This window comes from Meriones unguiculatus, chromosome 8, assembly GCF_030254825.1.
Source record: "Meriones unguiculatus strain TT.TT164.6M chromosome 8, Bangor_MerUng_6.1, whole genome shotgun sequence".
NCBI lineage: Eukaryota > Metazoa > Chordata > Mammalia > Rodentia > Muridae > Meriones > Meriones unguiculatus.
Window position 1 is genome coordinate 32,423,414 of NC_083356.1, and position 17,539 is coordinate 32,440,952.

The 17,539-nt window shown below is 44.4% G+C and overlaps 1 protein-coding gene across 2 annotated transcripts in view; it reads left to right on the top strand.

The window, feature by feature from the left end:
* The window catches only part of Zfat (zinc finger and AT-hook domain containing), a 197,989-nt gene extending 180,983 nt beyond the window's left edge, over positions 1-17,006 (top strand). For both annotated transcript variants that reach the window (XM_060389326.1, XM_060389327.1), the window contains exon 16: positions 16,193-17,006. In XM_060389326.1, coding sequence (XP_060245309.1) covers positions 16,193-16,432 — 240 coding nt within the window. In that variant the 3' untranslated portion in view covers positions 16,433-17,006. The remainder of the gene's footprint in view (positions 1-16,192) is intronic.
* The last annotated feature ends 533 nt before the right edge of the window (positions 17,007-17,539 follow it).

Sequence of the window (17,539 nt, forward strand, 5' to 3'; positions counted from 1 at the left end):
AGAACCAGGAAACTAAACGTTCATAAAAAATTTTAAGTATAGACTATAGAATTTTGCATGGCTCTTTTTTAATCACTGGATATTTATTGAGTATTTGCTGTTGTCAGTCAGTTCTGTGGTGCTGGAGTTCCAGAAAAGGACCAGTGCCTGCCATCAAGGTGGCATTAATCCCTTTCCTCTCTGTGGCAATAAGCCACGAAGAATATAAAATAGTGAACAAATGCAGAGCCACTGAGTATGTACATCATGGCCAGAGGGGGACCTGAAAGTATGTGGTGAAGGCTGTTGTGACAAAAAGTTATTGGGGAAGATGCTTCTGAAATTTGAGGAGAACTTGGAAGAGGTGTGGTACACTAGTGATATCCAAGCTTTAATGTAAAATTAGTACAGACTTTTTTGACTGAACATAAGAAGGAAACATGAAACATTTAACTTAAGGTGGGAGGAGTTTTGGGGTTTTTTGCACTAACAAAGACACTTGTTATAATGGCTCTGATATATCCCTCCTGACATGAGCCCCGGCCAACTGCCTTTGAAGAGTGTAGAGCTCGCAGCTGTCTCCATGACTGTCCTCAGTGCTACTCAGTGCATGATGCAACACATGAAGTTCATGCCATGCAGTTCTCTGGGGCAATAGGAGCTTCTGGCTTAACATTGGATTTCTTGATTCGTAGACAAGACATAGAGGAGTATTTGAATGGAGTGTCCTGAAACCCTCATTTTGTAGTGAAGTTTCTCTCCAGGTCTTAGGCAGCAGTTGGATGCTTAGGTTCGCAATGTCCTGGTTGAAAATACACAGCCTAGGTTCTTTAGTTTTTCTTGGCATTTGCTAGGTTTCAGACTTCAGATTATCTTATACATGTCTTCTGGAACTCCTCACTTAAATTCTGATATGTGGATCTTAAAGTAGATCTGGTGCTAACTGGTACAGGTTCTAATGAGAGAAGTATTAGGAGTATTTTTACACGGTTTGCACATGTGAATACCGAGAATTCAGAAGGTACTGCTTATTGTCATCTGTATCTTCTTTTCATGATGAATATTGATTGGCTGCTCCTCAGGGAAATGATTTATTGAGTGTCATAGGAAGTGCTGCCATACGTGAGGTCGCAAATTTAGAGTCCTGTTTAAATATGCTTCTATCCATTAAACAGATAGCCAAACAGAGGATAAGGCAGATAAGCATCAATACAAATGTGCAAACGTTCACAGGAGGGGGGAACAATGGCCCCCAGAAGAATTTTCTTTCTTACTTTATCCCAGAGCTGCAAGTGGAACTGTGAACTTAGTTATGAGGAAATGTTCCCAAGTATGTGTGTGACACTGTCATCATCTCATACATGCGGATAAGTCTCCCTTTCAGTATTTGTGGCACATAATGGATAGAAGAATAGGTGATGGGGGGGTGTTTGGATGGATGGATGGATGGATGGATGGATGGGCAGATAGACATTAACCTGCCCACAACTATAGAAGAGGGACTGAAACATTTCAAGCTTTTTCAGGTGAAGGTCTGTCTATCCTCTGATTAAATTATCCCATCATTTAAACTTAATTTGGTTGTTTTTGTTGAGTGGATTGATTCTTTTTCTTTTAATTAAGCACTGGCTTAGGAAAATTTTCCATCAGGAAATTATGTGTGTTAATGAGACTGCTGAACTGCTGATGGGGTCCTGTAACACCTGTTGGGAAGCCTAGTGCTGCCTCCTCAGGAGAGGAGCACTGGGCCTCAGTATCAAAGACTTCATCTTGCTCCAACCCAAGCCATGACACAAAGAAATTGCCCAATAAAGACTGACTAGTTTTCCTTGGACTGTTGGTTTCATGTTTTGACTCTCCAGTCACCTCCTGTTAATCAGTTTTGAAGAGAATAAAAAAGCAAGAATGTGTCATAAAAGCACATGAGGAAATATAACAACAAATGTTTTAATTGCTGTTGTGTGCCATAATTTTACATCTTTTAAAGCAGAATTGTCTGTTTTGTATATATACTTTACAGGGCCCAAATGGATTCTAGATTTTATATGGATTTATTTTTATGTGTGTATATAGTATATGGATGTGCATGCACATGTATTTTTGTGGGTAGGTGTGCCATGCATGTATCTGTGGAGGCCAGAGGTTGACACTGAATGTCCTCCTCCATCACTCTTCGCCTTTTTTGAGACTGGATCTCTCACTGAATCTGGAACTCTGATTGGCCCTCCTGGTTGACCAGGAAGTCCCTGGGATCTTCTCGTATCCACTTTTTAGCACTGGGATTACAGACATGCACTACTATGTCCTGCCTTTTATGTGGTACTTTTAAGGTGATATTTATTGTGGCTCATGGATTCAGAGGCTTTACTCTGTGCTGTTTTATCCAGAGTATTTGGGCCAAAAGCATATGGTAAAGCAAAGCTGCTTCCCTGGCACTTTGAGCCACGACATGAGAGAGGAAGGGGCTGGCCATCCAAATATTCCATTATAGGAACTGCCTCTATGATCTTACTTCCTTTTACAAGGCTCTACTTCCTAAAAGTTCTACCCCACCAGTGCCACCCTGTTGACCAAGTCTTCAAGGCATGACTCTTGGGAGACAGTCCAAAGTATAGCAATAATGAAAGTGATGAATCCCCAATGTTCAAGCTTGGCTGACTCGCTGTCACCACCCATCTGAACTGTGTGCAGATGGATGAAGAACAGAGATTGATGTGTACAGAGAAGCTGCTCCACACGGGGACTTCTGGGTGCTGGCCTTGGCCTGAGAGAGCCTGGTGCCCTGCAAGGAGAGCCCAGCCTGGCCTCTTCCCCTAGCTCATGGTGCTGAGCATGATCTGAGACCAGACAGATAATGGGCTGAGGCATATTGGAAAGGAGATAGATGAAGCTTCAAAGTCTATTTTCATGATCATTCTAAAGAAACCATTCTCTTCTATTTTATTATAATTATATGCCAACCAGTTTAACTCAAGAATCCTACATGGTATAGAGGAATTCTACCAGCTGAAGTGCTCAAGGAGAAACTTCTCCTCTTGCTTTGACCTCAGGAAGGCCAGCCTTTTCTTTCTTTGTTGTCCCTTAAGTACAAATGACATGAAATAACAGAATTTGACAGTTTTGTTTTCGCAGAGCACTTTTTGATATGTACTGGAAACAGTTTCTTCTGAGGTTCAAGACAGCAAGGGGCTAGAGATGAAACCCAGCAGGCCTGACTCCTACCCTGTTTTTTCTTTCCCTTTTCTAGGCTGCTTGACTTCATGTTGGTCAGACATGTGTACCACAGCTAACAGCTGCCCAGTACTCGTACACCATTAACAAAGCCCTGGCTTCTCAGTTGTGTCATTCACTCTCAGTCCTACTATGGCTTCTGTCATTGTGTTTCATCTAAGGGATTCTTTGTAGAAGATTAAAGAAATAGTCGTGTGTGTATTTGTATGTATGTATGTGTATGTCTGTATTTGTGGACAGTCAGATGAATGCATGTCACAGGGACAGAGAATAAACACCTGCTGGGTCCAGACATCAAATGCTTCAAGATTCCAGCAGGTGCCTCCAAGCCAAGTTTTACTCTTATACATATCTAATTCCCAACTCTTCTGTTTGCATGTTTGGTTTAGTTTGGCTTGTTCTTTGCGTCAGCATCTCATTTTCTAGTTCTGCCTGGCTAGGAACTTGTTCTGATCCTTCCAGCTCTCGCTTTTTTGAGGGCTTGCATTTCCAACTCTCTTGGTCCTTTGTTGAAAGCAAAGTCTCATCAATGACATTGTTTTCCTTCCTGCATGCATCATAGCTCTCTGTGTCATACTTCTCACCTCGTGTTTTGGTTTTGATTAGCCAATCAGCTTTGGCTCCTACCTCAGGAACTTTGACATAAAAGTGACTTGATCACAAGTCCCTGCCAACTTTACTTCTATCAGGTTCCTAATATTCGTGTAGGTGGCCTCTTAGGGCATGCTCATGATGCACCTTCTTTATAGAGCGTTTATTCTGCTGTTGCTGAACTGTGACCTCCATCTTACAGATGCAGGGGCAGAAGAGCACTCTGCATCTTAGCAGCTGACCCTCCCCTGTCACTTACTGCCACCTTTGCCCTCTGTAGCTCTTCCTCACCCTTTCACACCTTTTCTTATTCTTCCTAAATGCTTTTTTTTTTTTTTTTTTTTTCAGAAAGCTCTGCCTCTGGCATAATATCTGATGGCTGATATTCCAAATGACTTTCTTTCAAAGGTCTTTTATTACTCTTGAGCCCTCTCATGTCTTGATAGTTGCTGGAAAGTCCATTTCTTTATGAAATCTTAGAAGTAAAAATAAGCCCCATGGTACAACTCTGGACATAATGAGAAATGGCCTGCAGAAACTGAATAAAGGCTTCTGTCTGTTTCATTATGGTACCTTTCCTCTGTATATCCTACCTTTAATGCTGAGGGTGCCAGTCTACTGAGCATTGCTTCTCTCTTCTTTTTTCTAAGCTCCAATTTTTCTGCTGTGGTCTCCTACAAGCTGCAGAATCCCACTTGAGTTTTGATATGCTCATTCATTACAGTTTTCTTGGTACCTATTTCCTGCTCCTCATGCTTTCCCCTGTTGATAAATTTTCTTTCATTCTATCCCTCTTCTCTGTGTCTTCACTCTGGGAAAGTATGTGGATGATTGAAGTCACTTAGTCTTTTTCCGGTGTAGGGATAAAGCCTGGGATTTCTACCCTGAGAAGAGGAAATGAAAGCTATGATATGATGTGGCCTTTATTGGAGGTGTCCCCACACACTGCAACTCAGGGTTAGCCCTTACTCTAAATTCCCACTGATCGGTAGCCTCCATCCTGGACATAGGGATTCCCCTCAATGAAAACTATCCCACTCCTTACCCTTTCCTCCTCTTCTCTATTTCCCTAACCAAGCCAATCATACAGACATTTTTTATTTTGGAGCTCGGGAGTCACCTTGTTCTTCCTGCCCTCTATATATCACCTACCTACCAGCATGTTCCATGTGTACAAGATGCCTTAAAAACTCTCTTGATCTATGGCTACTGCTCTTGTGTAGTCCTCACTCTTCAAAATGTGCACTTCAGGGAAGGCTATTAGATATGTAATCACTGGTATTGCCACAGACCTCCTCAGTTACACTGTGGTCCTCTCCAGCTCTTATAAATCTTCTTATGATAACCTAAAGTTTATGAGGTGCCCATAAACTCAGACTAGAAGCCCACTGTGATCCTGCTAATCAGGACCTCTTGTCCCCAACCCTCATTGCTTAGCATGCACCACCCTATTGGGTGCATTTTCTTCCTTTTTTTTTTTTTTTTTTTTTTTTTTGAGAACTGAGTCCCAGCTTGAGGCATGTATATCAGAGGTAGGCATAGCCCATGCTGAGAGTTTTGCCTATTTTTACATCTTGGCCTATTTGTATGTCTTGACAATGAGCTTTCAATAAGTCCTTAGTGGACCTCTTAATCCACAGGGTGCTGTTCTCTAGAGCCTGTGAATATGAGTGACTCTGCTTCTCTGTGGCGAGGGTGGCTGTGGGTTCTACACAGGAAGCTAGGTCAGATTAGGAGGCCTAATCTTATCTATGCTCCATAAAGCATAGTGACAGTCCACTTAGTGACAGCCACCTGAACAATTTGGATCAGGAGAACTCGGGTTGTTTTGAGCTACTATCTTTCTGTTAATTTCCTATACAATACAGATGACGGATATAGTTAATGAGTTTTCAGATGAGAACCAAATATCCTATGTTAACATCAGACTTGTATGTCATTCCCTACTATTATAGGGCCACGGCCAGAGAATAACCTACAAGGACTTGTGGGCTTCCTGCTTCTCCAGGAAGGGCTTCAGGCTGAAATAACCCTCCGTTTGCTCTCTGTCCCTGTGCCTTAGCTCTAACTAGAGAAGGTCAGTGGCAGTGACTACTCCTTGTAAAAACACCCACCCTGCATGAAGCTCCCTCCTTTACTGGGCAATAGTGAGGTATGGGAAGGCAGCAGGACACTCTTCCCCATCCAGACTTTGTTCAAACCATTACCTAGTATGTCTATATGTATGCTTTGTTCTTATCACACTGAGGATCTATAAGGGTAGGTAGAGGTTTGGTCTCCGAGGTGTCCCTGGGCCCTAGAGCATCAGACGCAGGGCCTGGCTCATTTCACAGGAATTGTAAGTATGAATGTGAGCTCAGGCCCAAGGATGCTGAGCTAACAGGGCTGGAGTGACTTCAAATATCATCTCCAAGCAGGCTGTGGGTCCTTTGCTGTGTGTAAAACATAAAGCCTTTGACATGAGTGTCAACCTAGGGTGTGTCACAGTGGCTGGATCTCCCTTGGCATAACCATTGATGTAGCAGATGCCTAGAAGGGAGGTAGAGACTACCTGATTTGAACCTCAGATCTGTCATTTCATGCTCATGACCTTGGACAAAGTGCTTCTCATTAAATTTTAATTTCCTTCTCTGTAATATTTTAAAATAATAGAATCTCCCCAGTGTGGCCATTGAATAGGTTATGTAAATGAAGCATTTGGCTGTGTGCTTGGTATATGTTAAGACTGCATTATCTTAGCTCTTGGCACTACAGACACAGCATAACTCCTTAACTCCTTACTACACATGTAGAATTCAACTCTGAATGTTTCTCTTTTCATGATTCTACTCAGTAGACACCACACATTATCTAGGACCTATTCTGGGAGTACCAGAAAGGTAAAATGACTCTTTTTCCTTTTTAACTTTTGTGCTGCTAGGCATTGAACCTAAAACTTTGCCCAGGCTGGGCAAGTACACTATCAAGGAGCTACATCTCTAGTCCTTCCTGTTTCTGAGGAGAGCTTGGAGTGTGGCTCATCCTGGAAGAGAAACAATTACATTACCTAAATTAGCACATGTCTGTGGGTCCCTCTAAAACCTCATTTTGAGTCAATTTGAGTTATTTACTCAAAGGCAGTGCTCCCTGGGAGAGGCCAGTATGGAATGAATGTTTGTATCTCTCAGAATGAATGTTACAATTTAACCCCAAATGTGATGGTGGCATTAGAAAGTAGGACTTTGGGAAAAGACTAGGTCATAGATATGGAACACTCATGAATGGGACTAATGTCATTAATGAGGCCTCAAAACTTGTTCACTCTCAGCTTTTCATTGTTTGTTCTCTCCAAAGTGAGAAAAATATGCTCCTGCTCTTCATAAGCCACTTGGTCTAAGGTGCTCTGTTAGAGCATATCAAGCTAAGCCAGAAGCTGATTTGATGTGACTGATGCTGAGGGACACGGACCAAAGTGAAAAGCAGTGAGCAGGGGAATATTACGAACAAGAGGGAAGGCACACCCATCTGAGAGCTAGAGAAGGAGTAGCCAAAAGAAATGTGCCTGTGCATTTTGTGGATGGGTGCCAGCTTCTCTTGGTCATGGTATTTTATCACAGCAACAGAAAAATAACTAATAGACCTGCTGACAGAGAAGCATCCTTAGGATGTCAAACAAAAAGGCAGGGACAGTCCTAGCCAAGGCCTCGTTCCAACCCTTACCTACCAGGTCAAGAAAATGGTGGCCAATGACAAAGAACAGAGTTAGGATGACAGTTCTCTGGAGTGACTAGGTGACTAGGGCTGCACCCTTAAGAAATGTACAGAGCTGTAGGAAATAGTTCTCTAACTGTAAGGGCTGCTATTAGAGGCAGAGACTTCCTGAGCTGTATGTGCGAAATCTTTAACCAGGAGGGCCCTGTGGGAGGAGCCTGACAGTGATGTGCACTTGCATGTACCGAGCAGAAAGATCAGCAAAATGACATGTTCAGTAAGATTGTCTACATATGGAAAGATGCTCAGATAGCAAAAGCCACATGCCTCTCCCCTACCATCTGTTTCAGTGGGCCTTTTAGATACCTGTCAGGCACACTGTACTAGTTCAGTTCGGTACTTATTGAGCATCCACTATAAAGCAGGTGCTGTATATACATCCCTATGGAGAGGCATGTGCCAATCTGCAGGGTTGTTCATGTGTTGGGAACCCATCTTTTGGGGATGATGGCAGGTGTGGGCTCTTTCTATGAAGGAATAGCATCTCACAGCAACTGTGAGTCCCATTCTTCACTTACTTTCTGTGACACCATGCTGCTCACCCCATTGCTTATAGTTTAAAAGGCATGGGTCTTCTTTTCCCCGCTCAAGCAAGTGATTACTCAGGACAGACTAAATGAGGCCTAGACGCCTAAGGCATAGAGAAGGGTGAGATGTCCAGTTAATGAGACTAATGTTTGCTGTGCGGTAAGTTAATCTGATCAGTATGGAAACCTTTTGTCCTATCCTGTGACTCAGAGGCCAGGTAGAAGCCTGCCTACCACCTTTCTCTTCCTTTTAAGCAAATTCCTTCTTCAAGGCAGTTGCTCCTTCCCATTCACAGTGGTCCAGGAGCTGGAGTGGACAAACTTGTGTAAGCACGTGACATACTCTGTATCAGAGCCGCCTGCCCTGTGCTTCACAGGCAGGATATATGATGCTATGCTTACCATGAGGGTCAGTGTCCAGACCCTGGAAATTGCTGTATGGACCGGGAACAGATATTAGCAAGCAGCTGTGACAGTTTGTCTTTGGACTGTATCTGAGATGTGTGTTCCCAGAAAAGTATCAGTTGTCTGCATACAACCAAGAGAAAATGGTGAGTAGAGGAGGTGATGTTCCATCTCTCCCGTGAAAGATGTTTGCCTGGTGTGGGAAGAGCCATGGCTTTTCTCCACCCATGCATTCTCTCCCTTTTAAAAAGCTTTCAATCTTCAGTGATGCCTGGAATGGCTTCTTCCTGCCTGTGAATAATTTTGATATTTCTGCAAGTTTTTTGCAGATAGCATCACCCTGTTTTGGTCTTGGATATATATGTGTGTGTGTGTGTGTATGTGTGTGTGTGTGTGTGTGTGTGTTAAACACACACACACACACACACGTATAGTGACAGAGAGTGTTCCTGATGTGACTTGCATGAAACAGATATGTCTCTGCTCTGAGAGTGCAGGGTAAACAATGGCATGATGATAACACAAGCAGTGGGGAAACTAACTGCTGGGAAGAGTTCCAGAGCCAAAATGAACACTGGACATGCCACACACTGCAAGCTTCTTTCTCATTTGGTTATCTTGGATTCTATGTAGGAAATAGCTCTGACAGTCCTGGGCTTCAGGCATTTTGGATGAAATCATTCACTGCATCTTTCCCTTCCCTCTTGAAGAGTATGTGTTAACAACTGAGAAACAAGACACAAGCCAGGCAGCAGTGAGGTGATGATAAGATAGTGGCTCTGAGTACATTAGCCCAGGCCTAGTTTGTTCTTCTAGTGACAAGCAGAGCCAGCTAGTAAGCAGTAGGTCTGGCTGCTAAGAGGGTGGATGATTGACAGTTCACAGGGTCACCAGCCCATGGGCCCAGAGCTCTCACTGAATGGTAGATACTTTGTCACATTAATTTTTACTACTACAGATACCCATATATACATGACAAAACAAAACAAAACAAAACTCAAAAAGAGTCCAGTGTTCTAACTCTAGCAAGGCAAAGCAAATCATAAAACAGTGAAGAATACTCTGCCACAACCACACAAAGATACAACAGTCAGCAGGATTATGGTTCCTCCATAGATAATGAACCTATGTATATGTGGCTGCTTCTACTTTGAAAACAATGGGATCTTGACTGGATTTAAGGTGGACAGCTGGCCATCTTGTCCTTAACCTGTGTAAGAGGGATGGAAAATGAAGCTAGAGCCAGAGAAGGTGACATCATGAGAATAATACCCCCTTCCCCACACTGCTAATCTGAAAGTGAAAAAGGCTTCGAGTCAAAGAGCCAAGTGGCCTTGAGAATCCAAGGAAGTATTGGTGTATGTTGGTATGTGCTCACTGAGACCAGCTCTATTCTTCTGAACCCCAGCAAAGGAGGATGGTGAATCCAATGATAGGGGAGGTCTTCTTTTCCTTCCTTCTGATCCTAGTCAATTAGGTCTCATCAGAAGTAGCTACAGTGTCTTCTTCTGTGGCCTGGTAATGTTGCTTCCCCATCAGGGGGAGGTAATTAAAGAGCAGTCCAATCAGTTCATGTCAGAAACAGTTCCTGTTCCTATTACAATGGAACCCACTTGGATACTGAACTGCCATGAGCTACATCTGTGCAGGGGTCTTAGGTTATCTCCATGCACAGTCCTTGATTGGAGTATCAGTCTCAGGAAAGACCCCTGTGCTCAGATTTTTTGGTTCTGTTGCTCTCCTTGTGGAGTTCCTGTCCTCTCCAGATCTTACTGTTTCCCAGTTCTTTCATAAGATTCCATGCACTCTGCCCAAAGGTTGCCCATAAGTCTCAACATCTGCATTGATAGTCTGCAGGGCAGAGCCTTTCAGAGGTCCTCTGTGTCAGGTTCCTGACTTGTTCCCTCTTTTCTCCTTCTTCTGATGTCCATCCTCTTTGCCTTTAATTTTTAACTGAAGCTTCCTCCTTTCAGATGACTATAGTCTGTGTCAGGCTGGCATAAAACTAACTAGCACAGGTACACATATACACAATTCCATATACATAGACATTCATATGTGTATATAAACCCATATGCGTCCCATATTTTCTCACAGTCTAGTCTCTCTCTCTGCATCTGTGTGTGTGTGTGTGTGTGTAAAAGAGAGAGAGAGAGAGAGAGAGAGAGAGAGAGGAGAGTTGGCTCTTGGATTCTCTGTGTCTCCTGAGCCTGGTCTCATTAACAGCCCTGCCCATGATGAGGGCTCATTGTATTCTGTGGATTGTTTTAAGCATGGCTATTCCTCCTGCTGACATTCTGAATCCTGTGACCTTGTCCCTATCATAGGGTTCTCAGCATGTCTGGAGAGCTAGTCCTGAGCAACAGGAATCTCAAAACAAAGAGAGCAGGTAGTGGCCATGTTCATTTGCTGGGCTTCAGCCCTAGGTGCCTTCCTTATCGTGGACACTAATAACATCTAGAGAGAGCTGTTCTCCGAGGCATAGCTTAATAAAAAGGAACCTGGCTCAGGTTATTTAAAATGAATTTGAAATGTGAAGGATGCCTGAAGTTGTGTGATCTCCTGGCATGGCAGCAACAGTGGCAGAGATGATGGTGGACTTGATTCTCTATCTCTTGAAAGGCATAAATGAGAGTCTCTGTCCTGACAAGACCCTCCACCTAGGATCCTTGGAGTGAAACTACTTGTCTACTTGCAGGCCTTCGGGGGTCCTCAGGCTAAGGCTTCTGGGCAATATGTACTGGTAGGGTGCTGCTGGTTGTATTCATTCAGAGATGTAAACTAAGTATGTGATAAGGCTAGGCCTTCCTACTCTGTCCTCTGGTTTCTTTTCATTGTGAGCCAGCTGAAGTATTTTTCATCCTCCCTTAACCCCCACTTATTTATATGCCATGCTGCATCCAACTTTCTCTGTATGAAGCCTGGCAGTTCCAATGCCCCATTGGGACCAGGAGCAAAATTGTTGTAGTAGATGATGCTGATGAGGATGTGGCCGTGAGCCCCAGCACAGGTGTGTGGGGTCTGGTGCCAGGGAGTTCTTTGTACAGTTCTTTGCACACTGTTTTGAGGGCTCTGGGTGAAGGTGTGCTGCAGATGTGGTCCTCAGTGGTTTCAAAGAGTGCTCCTTTGACTGTCAGTGAGTGAGAACATTCTTTTCCTCATTGCTGCCTCTGTGGGATTCAGCCATGACCTACAGCTTTTTCTTCCCCTAATTATCTTTGTTTGGCACATTTCCATGTCGTTGGCTATGTTGCTGGGCTATTTTGAGGCAGGGTTGGTGTAGTCTGAAACAGAAGGACATGTGCTCAGAGTCAGACTCTGAAGGTGTGGAGGGCTGTAAGCTGAAGGTCAAAAGCTGCCTCGAGGAAGAAGTGCTCTCAGCAGGCTTTCTTTGGATACCTATTTTCTATTGGACAAAGCACCTCCTCACATTTTTCTCCTGGCCAGTATTGTGTGCTGAGGATACAGTGTCAAGCAGTCCTGGTCCAGGGACTGTGCTGTTGGAGGACAGTCCTGCTTCCTGTTATATCTTGAGGTATGATTGTGGCCATCTTTCTGAGACATGAAACACTTTAGCAGAGTGTATTCTCTCAGTGTATTCTTATTAAAGAGCCTGTAAAATCTGGTCCAGCTCAAGAAACCAATAAGAGACTCAGAAAAAAGCTATGTGTGGTCCCAACACACTGCTGCCCACTTGGCTTAGTCCTGTGTTGGAGTAAGCATCTAAAGCTCATGTCCATCAAAAGCACAGGGACCTGGATGTGGCCTTATCCTATACTGGATCATCCATGGCTGTGGTAGGTAGGGCCCTGCAGGCAGGATCTCCTCTTCCCACACTCCCTGAGACTTGGTGTTAAGATCCTTCAGCTGCTACAGAATGATTGCTGGGTAAACACTGATGTGAATGCTGCTGCCTGCACAGCCAGTATTGCTGTTCTCACCACATGTTACAGGTCTGCAAGGAGAACATGGAGGCAAAAAGCCTTCTAGGGCCATATAGGCCTGAGGGAGTGACACAGGCTACATCTTCCTTGAGGGGCTGTGAGTGAGAGGGATATCTGGGACATTCTTGAAAGTTGGGAAAGAGAGCATTTAAACTTGTGGGGATGGATTCTATGTAGAAAGTGGAGAAGGGAGCTGAAGAAGTGTGAGAAGGAAGGACAGGTAAGAAATATGAAAACAGACAGTGAGGTGATTGGAAGCCCCTGGGTGGCATGGTGTCCTGCAAAACCTTCATCCATGCTGCAGCATAGACCGTGAGAGACAGGGTCCCACAGGAAGCCACTCTCCAACATCAATAGATCTGCCAAGTGTTGCTCACTAGCAGGATTCAATCCTGATTCGAGAACACTTGAGATGGGTGGAAGTGCAGAGCATAGGGCGTGATTTAGTGAATAATTGTGCAGTCCCGTGGGTTAAGGTTTTCTATTAAGCTATCTACACTGCTAATAATTTAACTGAAAGACATGTTAGATACAGCATTTGGGGAAAATGAGCTATCCGTCTCAGGGGGTAATGACACTGTGAAAGCCATATTATTTCTGCTGCGAAGAACAATTTTAAGCCTGTGCTAATAGATTAAGCTACTAGAGTGATCATTTTGAACAAAGAGGATGGTTAGAGCTGTACAACCAACCTTTGTCTGCCTCAGAAGGCTAAAGAGCAATAATTCTACCCTATCAGTCTGTGACATGTGATACCATTAGTCACTGCCACACTCGCCAGCTGAGAAAGAAAGAGCTCTAGATTCGTTCATGAACACCAGGTCCAGCTTTTGCTACTTTGTGAGCTGCTTGACCTTAAATGAGGCACTGGACCACTAGGACCTTCGTGATGCCATTTGTGAAGAGGGAACAAATATTATATATGAAACAGTTGGGGTAAGGCTTGGGGTTACTGTCAGAAGTTTGCTATAGTCAGTAAACTGCACACACTAGACAGCTGTTAACTTCTGTGGGAGCAGGGCAGGAAGCGCATGCTTACAGAAATGGCAGAAAAGCGGATGGATCAGGTGACACTTAGAACACTTGAAGAGCTCACATTTTGACAGGCTCATGAACCCCTTCTGCAAAGGGACTTGCCCCTGGCTCATCCTCACGATGGAGCTCCTAAGTATGTGCAGCAGGTGTGCCAGTAGGCAGCAGGTGGACTTGAGGAGCCCCAAGTTAGCTTGACACATGCTTATGCTGGGATTCAGTGAAATGCAGTTACCATCATCCATCATCTTTTCTGGTGACTTAATCCCACCAATTTTGATGTTCCATGAGTAATAATCAGTGGTTGAATGTCGTAGAGGCTTTGTTGGACAAGACCAACCTGGGCTAGAAACTGAAGAAAAGACACAAATGGAGAAAGAGTTCTCTTAAGTGGACTTCAGTGCTTAGAAAAGGCAGCAGATATAATTGACGTAAATAACAGGATGCTGAGAGGGCAAGTGTAGATGGGCTGAGGCCTTGGCTTCTCAGAAACCTCTGTCTTGCTTTGTGAAATAAAGGCTCAGCCTGTATGTGAATGGCTAAGGTTCTTGTATCTTCTCAAGACCTCATTGCAAACATTGCTTTAGACCTCACCTCCCTGTCTCCATAGCCTTCATTCTGCCATACTGTGTATAGCCCTATGTGTCACATGAGCTCATTGTGTCTGTCCCCTTCTGCTCACCACAGTATACCTAACCACACTTACTGGGGACCTCAATGTTTTATCACCCATTCTTCTTCCTCTGTGTAGTTAACCAACTGGTGAGGGAAGAGGTTTGTGACATCCCTTGTCTGGTACTGTCTTTCAAAATAAAATAAATGAATATTTACCTCTACAGTCTTGGTTCCTGGTGCTTCTTCCCAGATAAGTGAAATGGAAATAAATAGTAAAAGTAGGGATAAATGTTTTGGTTTATAAATAAAGAAATGGATAGACAAGTTAGCAGTTTTCTCTCAGACTAGCTTGGCAGCTTCTGAATTCTCTCAGTCCCAATCTCCTTTCAGTATCTAGCATCAGAATGCCCAGATTTCACCCAGAGCTGTTTTTCCCCAAAGTCTCAATGAACTGACCCTTCCCTACTTGTTCCTCCTCAGGCAGCTTCAGTAGCTGTGGGGCTAAGGTGAGACCCTCCAAGCTAGAGAGCCATGAATGTGTAGGGTGGGGAGTAAGAAGCTACTGTCATGCTGTCAGTCACTAGCCAGGAGAAGAATCTGAAGTGCCATGAGTGGAAGCGTATATGGCCGCCTTAGCAACTCCTCTCAAATCCTGGGTGTCCTTCTCCCTTCTTCCACTTGCCTGTACACCTTCATGGGACATCTGTGGTATGGTCATGACTCGTTTTGGGCCATCCCATCAACTCTCATCTCCTGTCTTGTTATCTATCACCCATCATAGCACCTGAAACCTGGTAGGTCATCCCTTAACAAACTTCAGACACTTATTGTGTGCCATGCATTGACCTTGGGTCTTGGGAAATAGCTCTGAAAGATAGACTCTGTCCATACACTTCTGTGGTTGTAGTCTGGTAATAACTATAAAAACAACAGTTTTATTAAATGAGAGGTGATCAGTACCTTCTACAGAAAGTATTTAAGAAAGTGATTGAGTGGATGAATGGATGGGTAGATAGATGGATAGATGAATTAGTTAGAAGACAGATAGTACCCCTTTGCAAAAGTTGCCCATAATTTTCTCATTGCTCTTCTAAGGTGGCTGTACTAGTCCCTCTTTTACAGGGAATTAGGCCAAGTGTTGTAGAGCATCTTTCCCAAGCTTCCCAGAAGTGCTGGAGCTGACATTCACACTTTTCAATGCATCCCAGAGCATGTCTCTCTTGCCACTCAGGTCCCAGAAAAGATAGCTACTCCAACATCCCTTATAGGCCAGTGGGCCTGCCTCCAGCCTCTTGCCTGTTTTTCAGCCCTTCTTTTAGCTTTGCAGTCTAGGCTCTCAGCTCTTCCTAAATTTGTTTCCTATTCCTCTTTTCTGGTTAAAAATGATTATTATCAGACAATTAGATTTTTAGATTATTAGACAATTAGATTTTATTATTAGACAATTATTAGATTATTATTATTATAAAAACAGCCCAGAGCTGATAGTCAGCGACACCTTAGTATTGGTAAGAATTTGATCTCATCTAGACTCTGAAATCTAAGTGCTACCAAAAAAAAAGTCCCAGCTATTAAAATCAGTTGGTTAGTTGGTCCTCTCCATTGTCAGTGCTCAGTAGCCTCCCCTGCACGGCACTGTGGCAGCCTCCAAAGAATGGCCAGGCATCGACATTGATGAAAAGTCCCTGGGGACTGTAGCATTTGAAGTAGGACTCCCAGAGTGGTGAAAACAAAGAATCTGGGAAGAACCTAGCCATTTTATTAGTATCACATGGACCAGCTATATATCTGTTAGGAGCCTCCTACTCTATACTGTATGCTTGTGTATTTAATGGTGCCTTCTAACCCCCATGCTTCATGACACCACACCTTGTAGAAGTCAGATAAGGCAGCTAGGCATCAGGATGGACATTTGAATTTGGGGTGTGGACTCCTCCATGTGCATCATGGAAAAGACCCTGACCATATCATTCTATGCATGGAGTCTCATTCTCTTCTTTGATGAAAAGGGTGTGAGATGATATAGCATTGATGAGAGGATGTGTGCGGCTCCCAGTGCCACATTTATGATTTTGACATTAATGCTGAATCTGTGTCACCTTCCTCTTTCCCTCCTAGGTCACTGATGAAGAGCCCAGTTCTAACCACACAGTCATGATCCAGGAGACTCTGCAGCAGGCCTCTGTGGAGCTGGCGGAGCAGCACCATCTGGTGGTGTCCTCTGATGACGTGGAGGGCATTGAGACAGTGACTGTTTACACACAGGGTGGGGAGGCCTCAGAGTTCATTGTGTACGTGCAAGAGGCTGTGCAGCCCATTGAGGAGCAGGTTGGGGAACAGCCAGCCCCAGAACTCTAGAGAACCCTAGCCTCCTGCAGCAGCCAGCCTTTGTGGGCCCTGGGGACCACTCAACCCACCAGGCCAATCTTTGCTCTTCTTGCCTACTGGCCCAGATAGTGTTCTTTGTACTGTCTTTGTGTGGTCAAGGCCAGTGTATCACCAGCAATACAAAACCCCAGTCCTCAAAACAAATCGCACCCTGACCCAGCATCCTGGCCCTTGCCTGCTTTAAGATGCAGAGACTCCCATCCCTATCAGTGTCTTCTTTGATTACAACCCCAACCCTTTGCACCCCTACCCCCACCCCAGGTGCTCATCCTTGTCTGGGCCTACTGTGCTGTCTGTGAAAGGGAGACAGACATCTCACAGCAAGTGGCCTTATGTCTTTTGAGTTAACCACTCGGTGGGGTGGTAGGACCATCCAAGCATTCTCCACTGACCACTGCTGTCCTCAGTGCAGGGGCATTGGAAACAAATGAGTGACCCGCGATCCTCCATCACAAGGGCCCAGCTTGGAGTTCTTTTTGCTTTTAAAATAAATGCATTTTCTTTCTTCACCTCCCTTTCGGGGAGGTGGGTAAAAATAAAAGCATTTTGTGCCTGTTCCTTATCCTTCTTAGGGGGTGGTTTGCACATCCTCCACCTAATTCCCCTTTTTCCCACTGGAGCTGTATGTAAGAGTTCACAGACAGACACGCAGACAGTAGTACTTCTTGTTGGCATCCTGGTCACCTTACCTTGAAGTACCCTTCAGCACTTGTGGGAGAGCACCAGCAGGAGGACAAGCAATGGAGGACAAGCAATGTCTTGGCACAGAGGAGACAGGAGAGTGTGCTGGCCTCAGAGGAACAACGGGCTCTGTGCTTGCATGAGTTAGACCCAGTGGCCTGTGAAAGGACTGTGGGCTTTGCTATGGGGGTTATACGAAGTGTATGCTGGATAGTGGACAAAGAAAATTTCTGCTGTGCCCCAGAGGAGGGATGGCTTCCAAGGAAAGGTGGGAAGAATTATCCATAGCCAATGCAGGAATGGTGGTGTTGTGAACAGACTGGGCTTGTGATCATTCCAGAACCCTTGGTTGCTGGTGACCATTTAATAGACTGAAGTGACAGGGTCAGCCAGTGT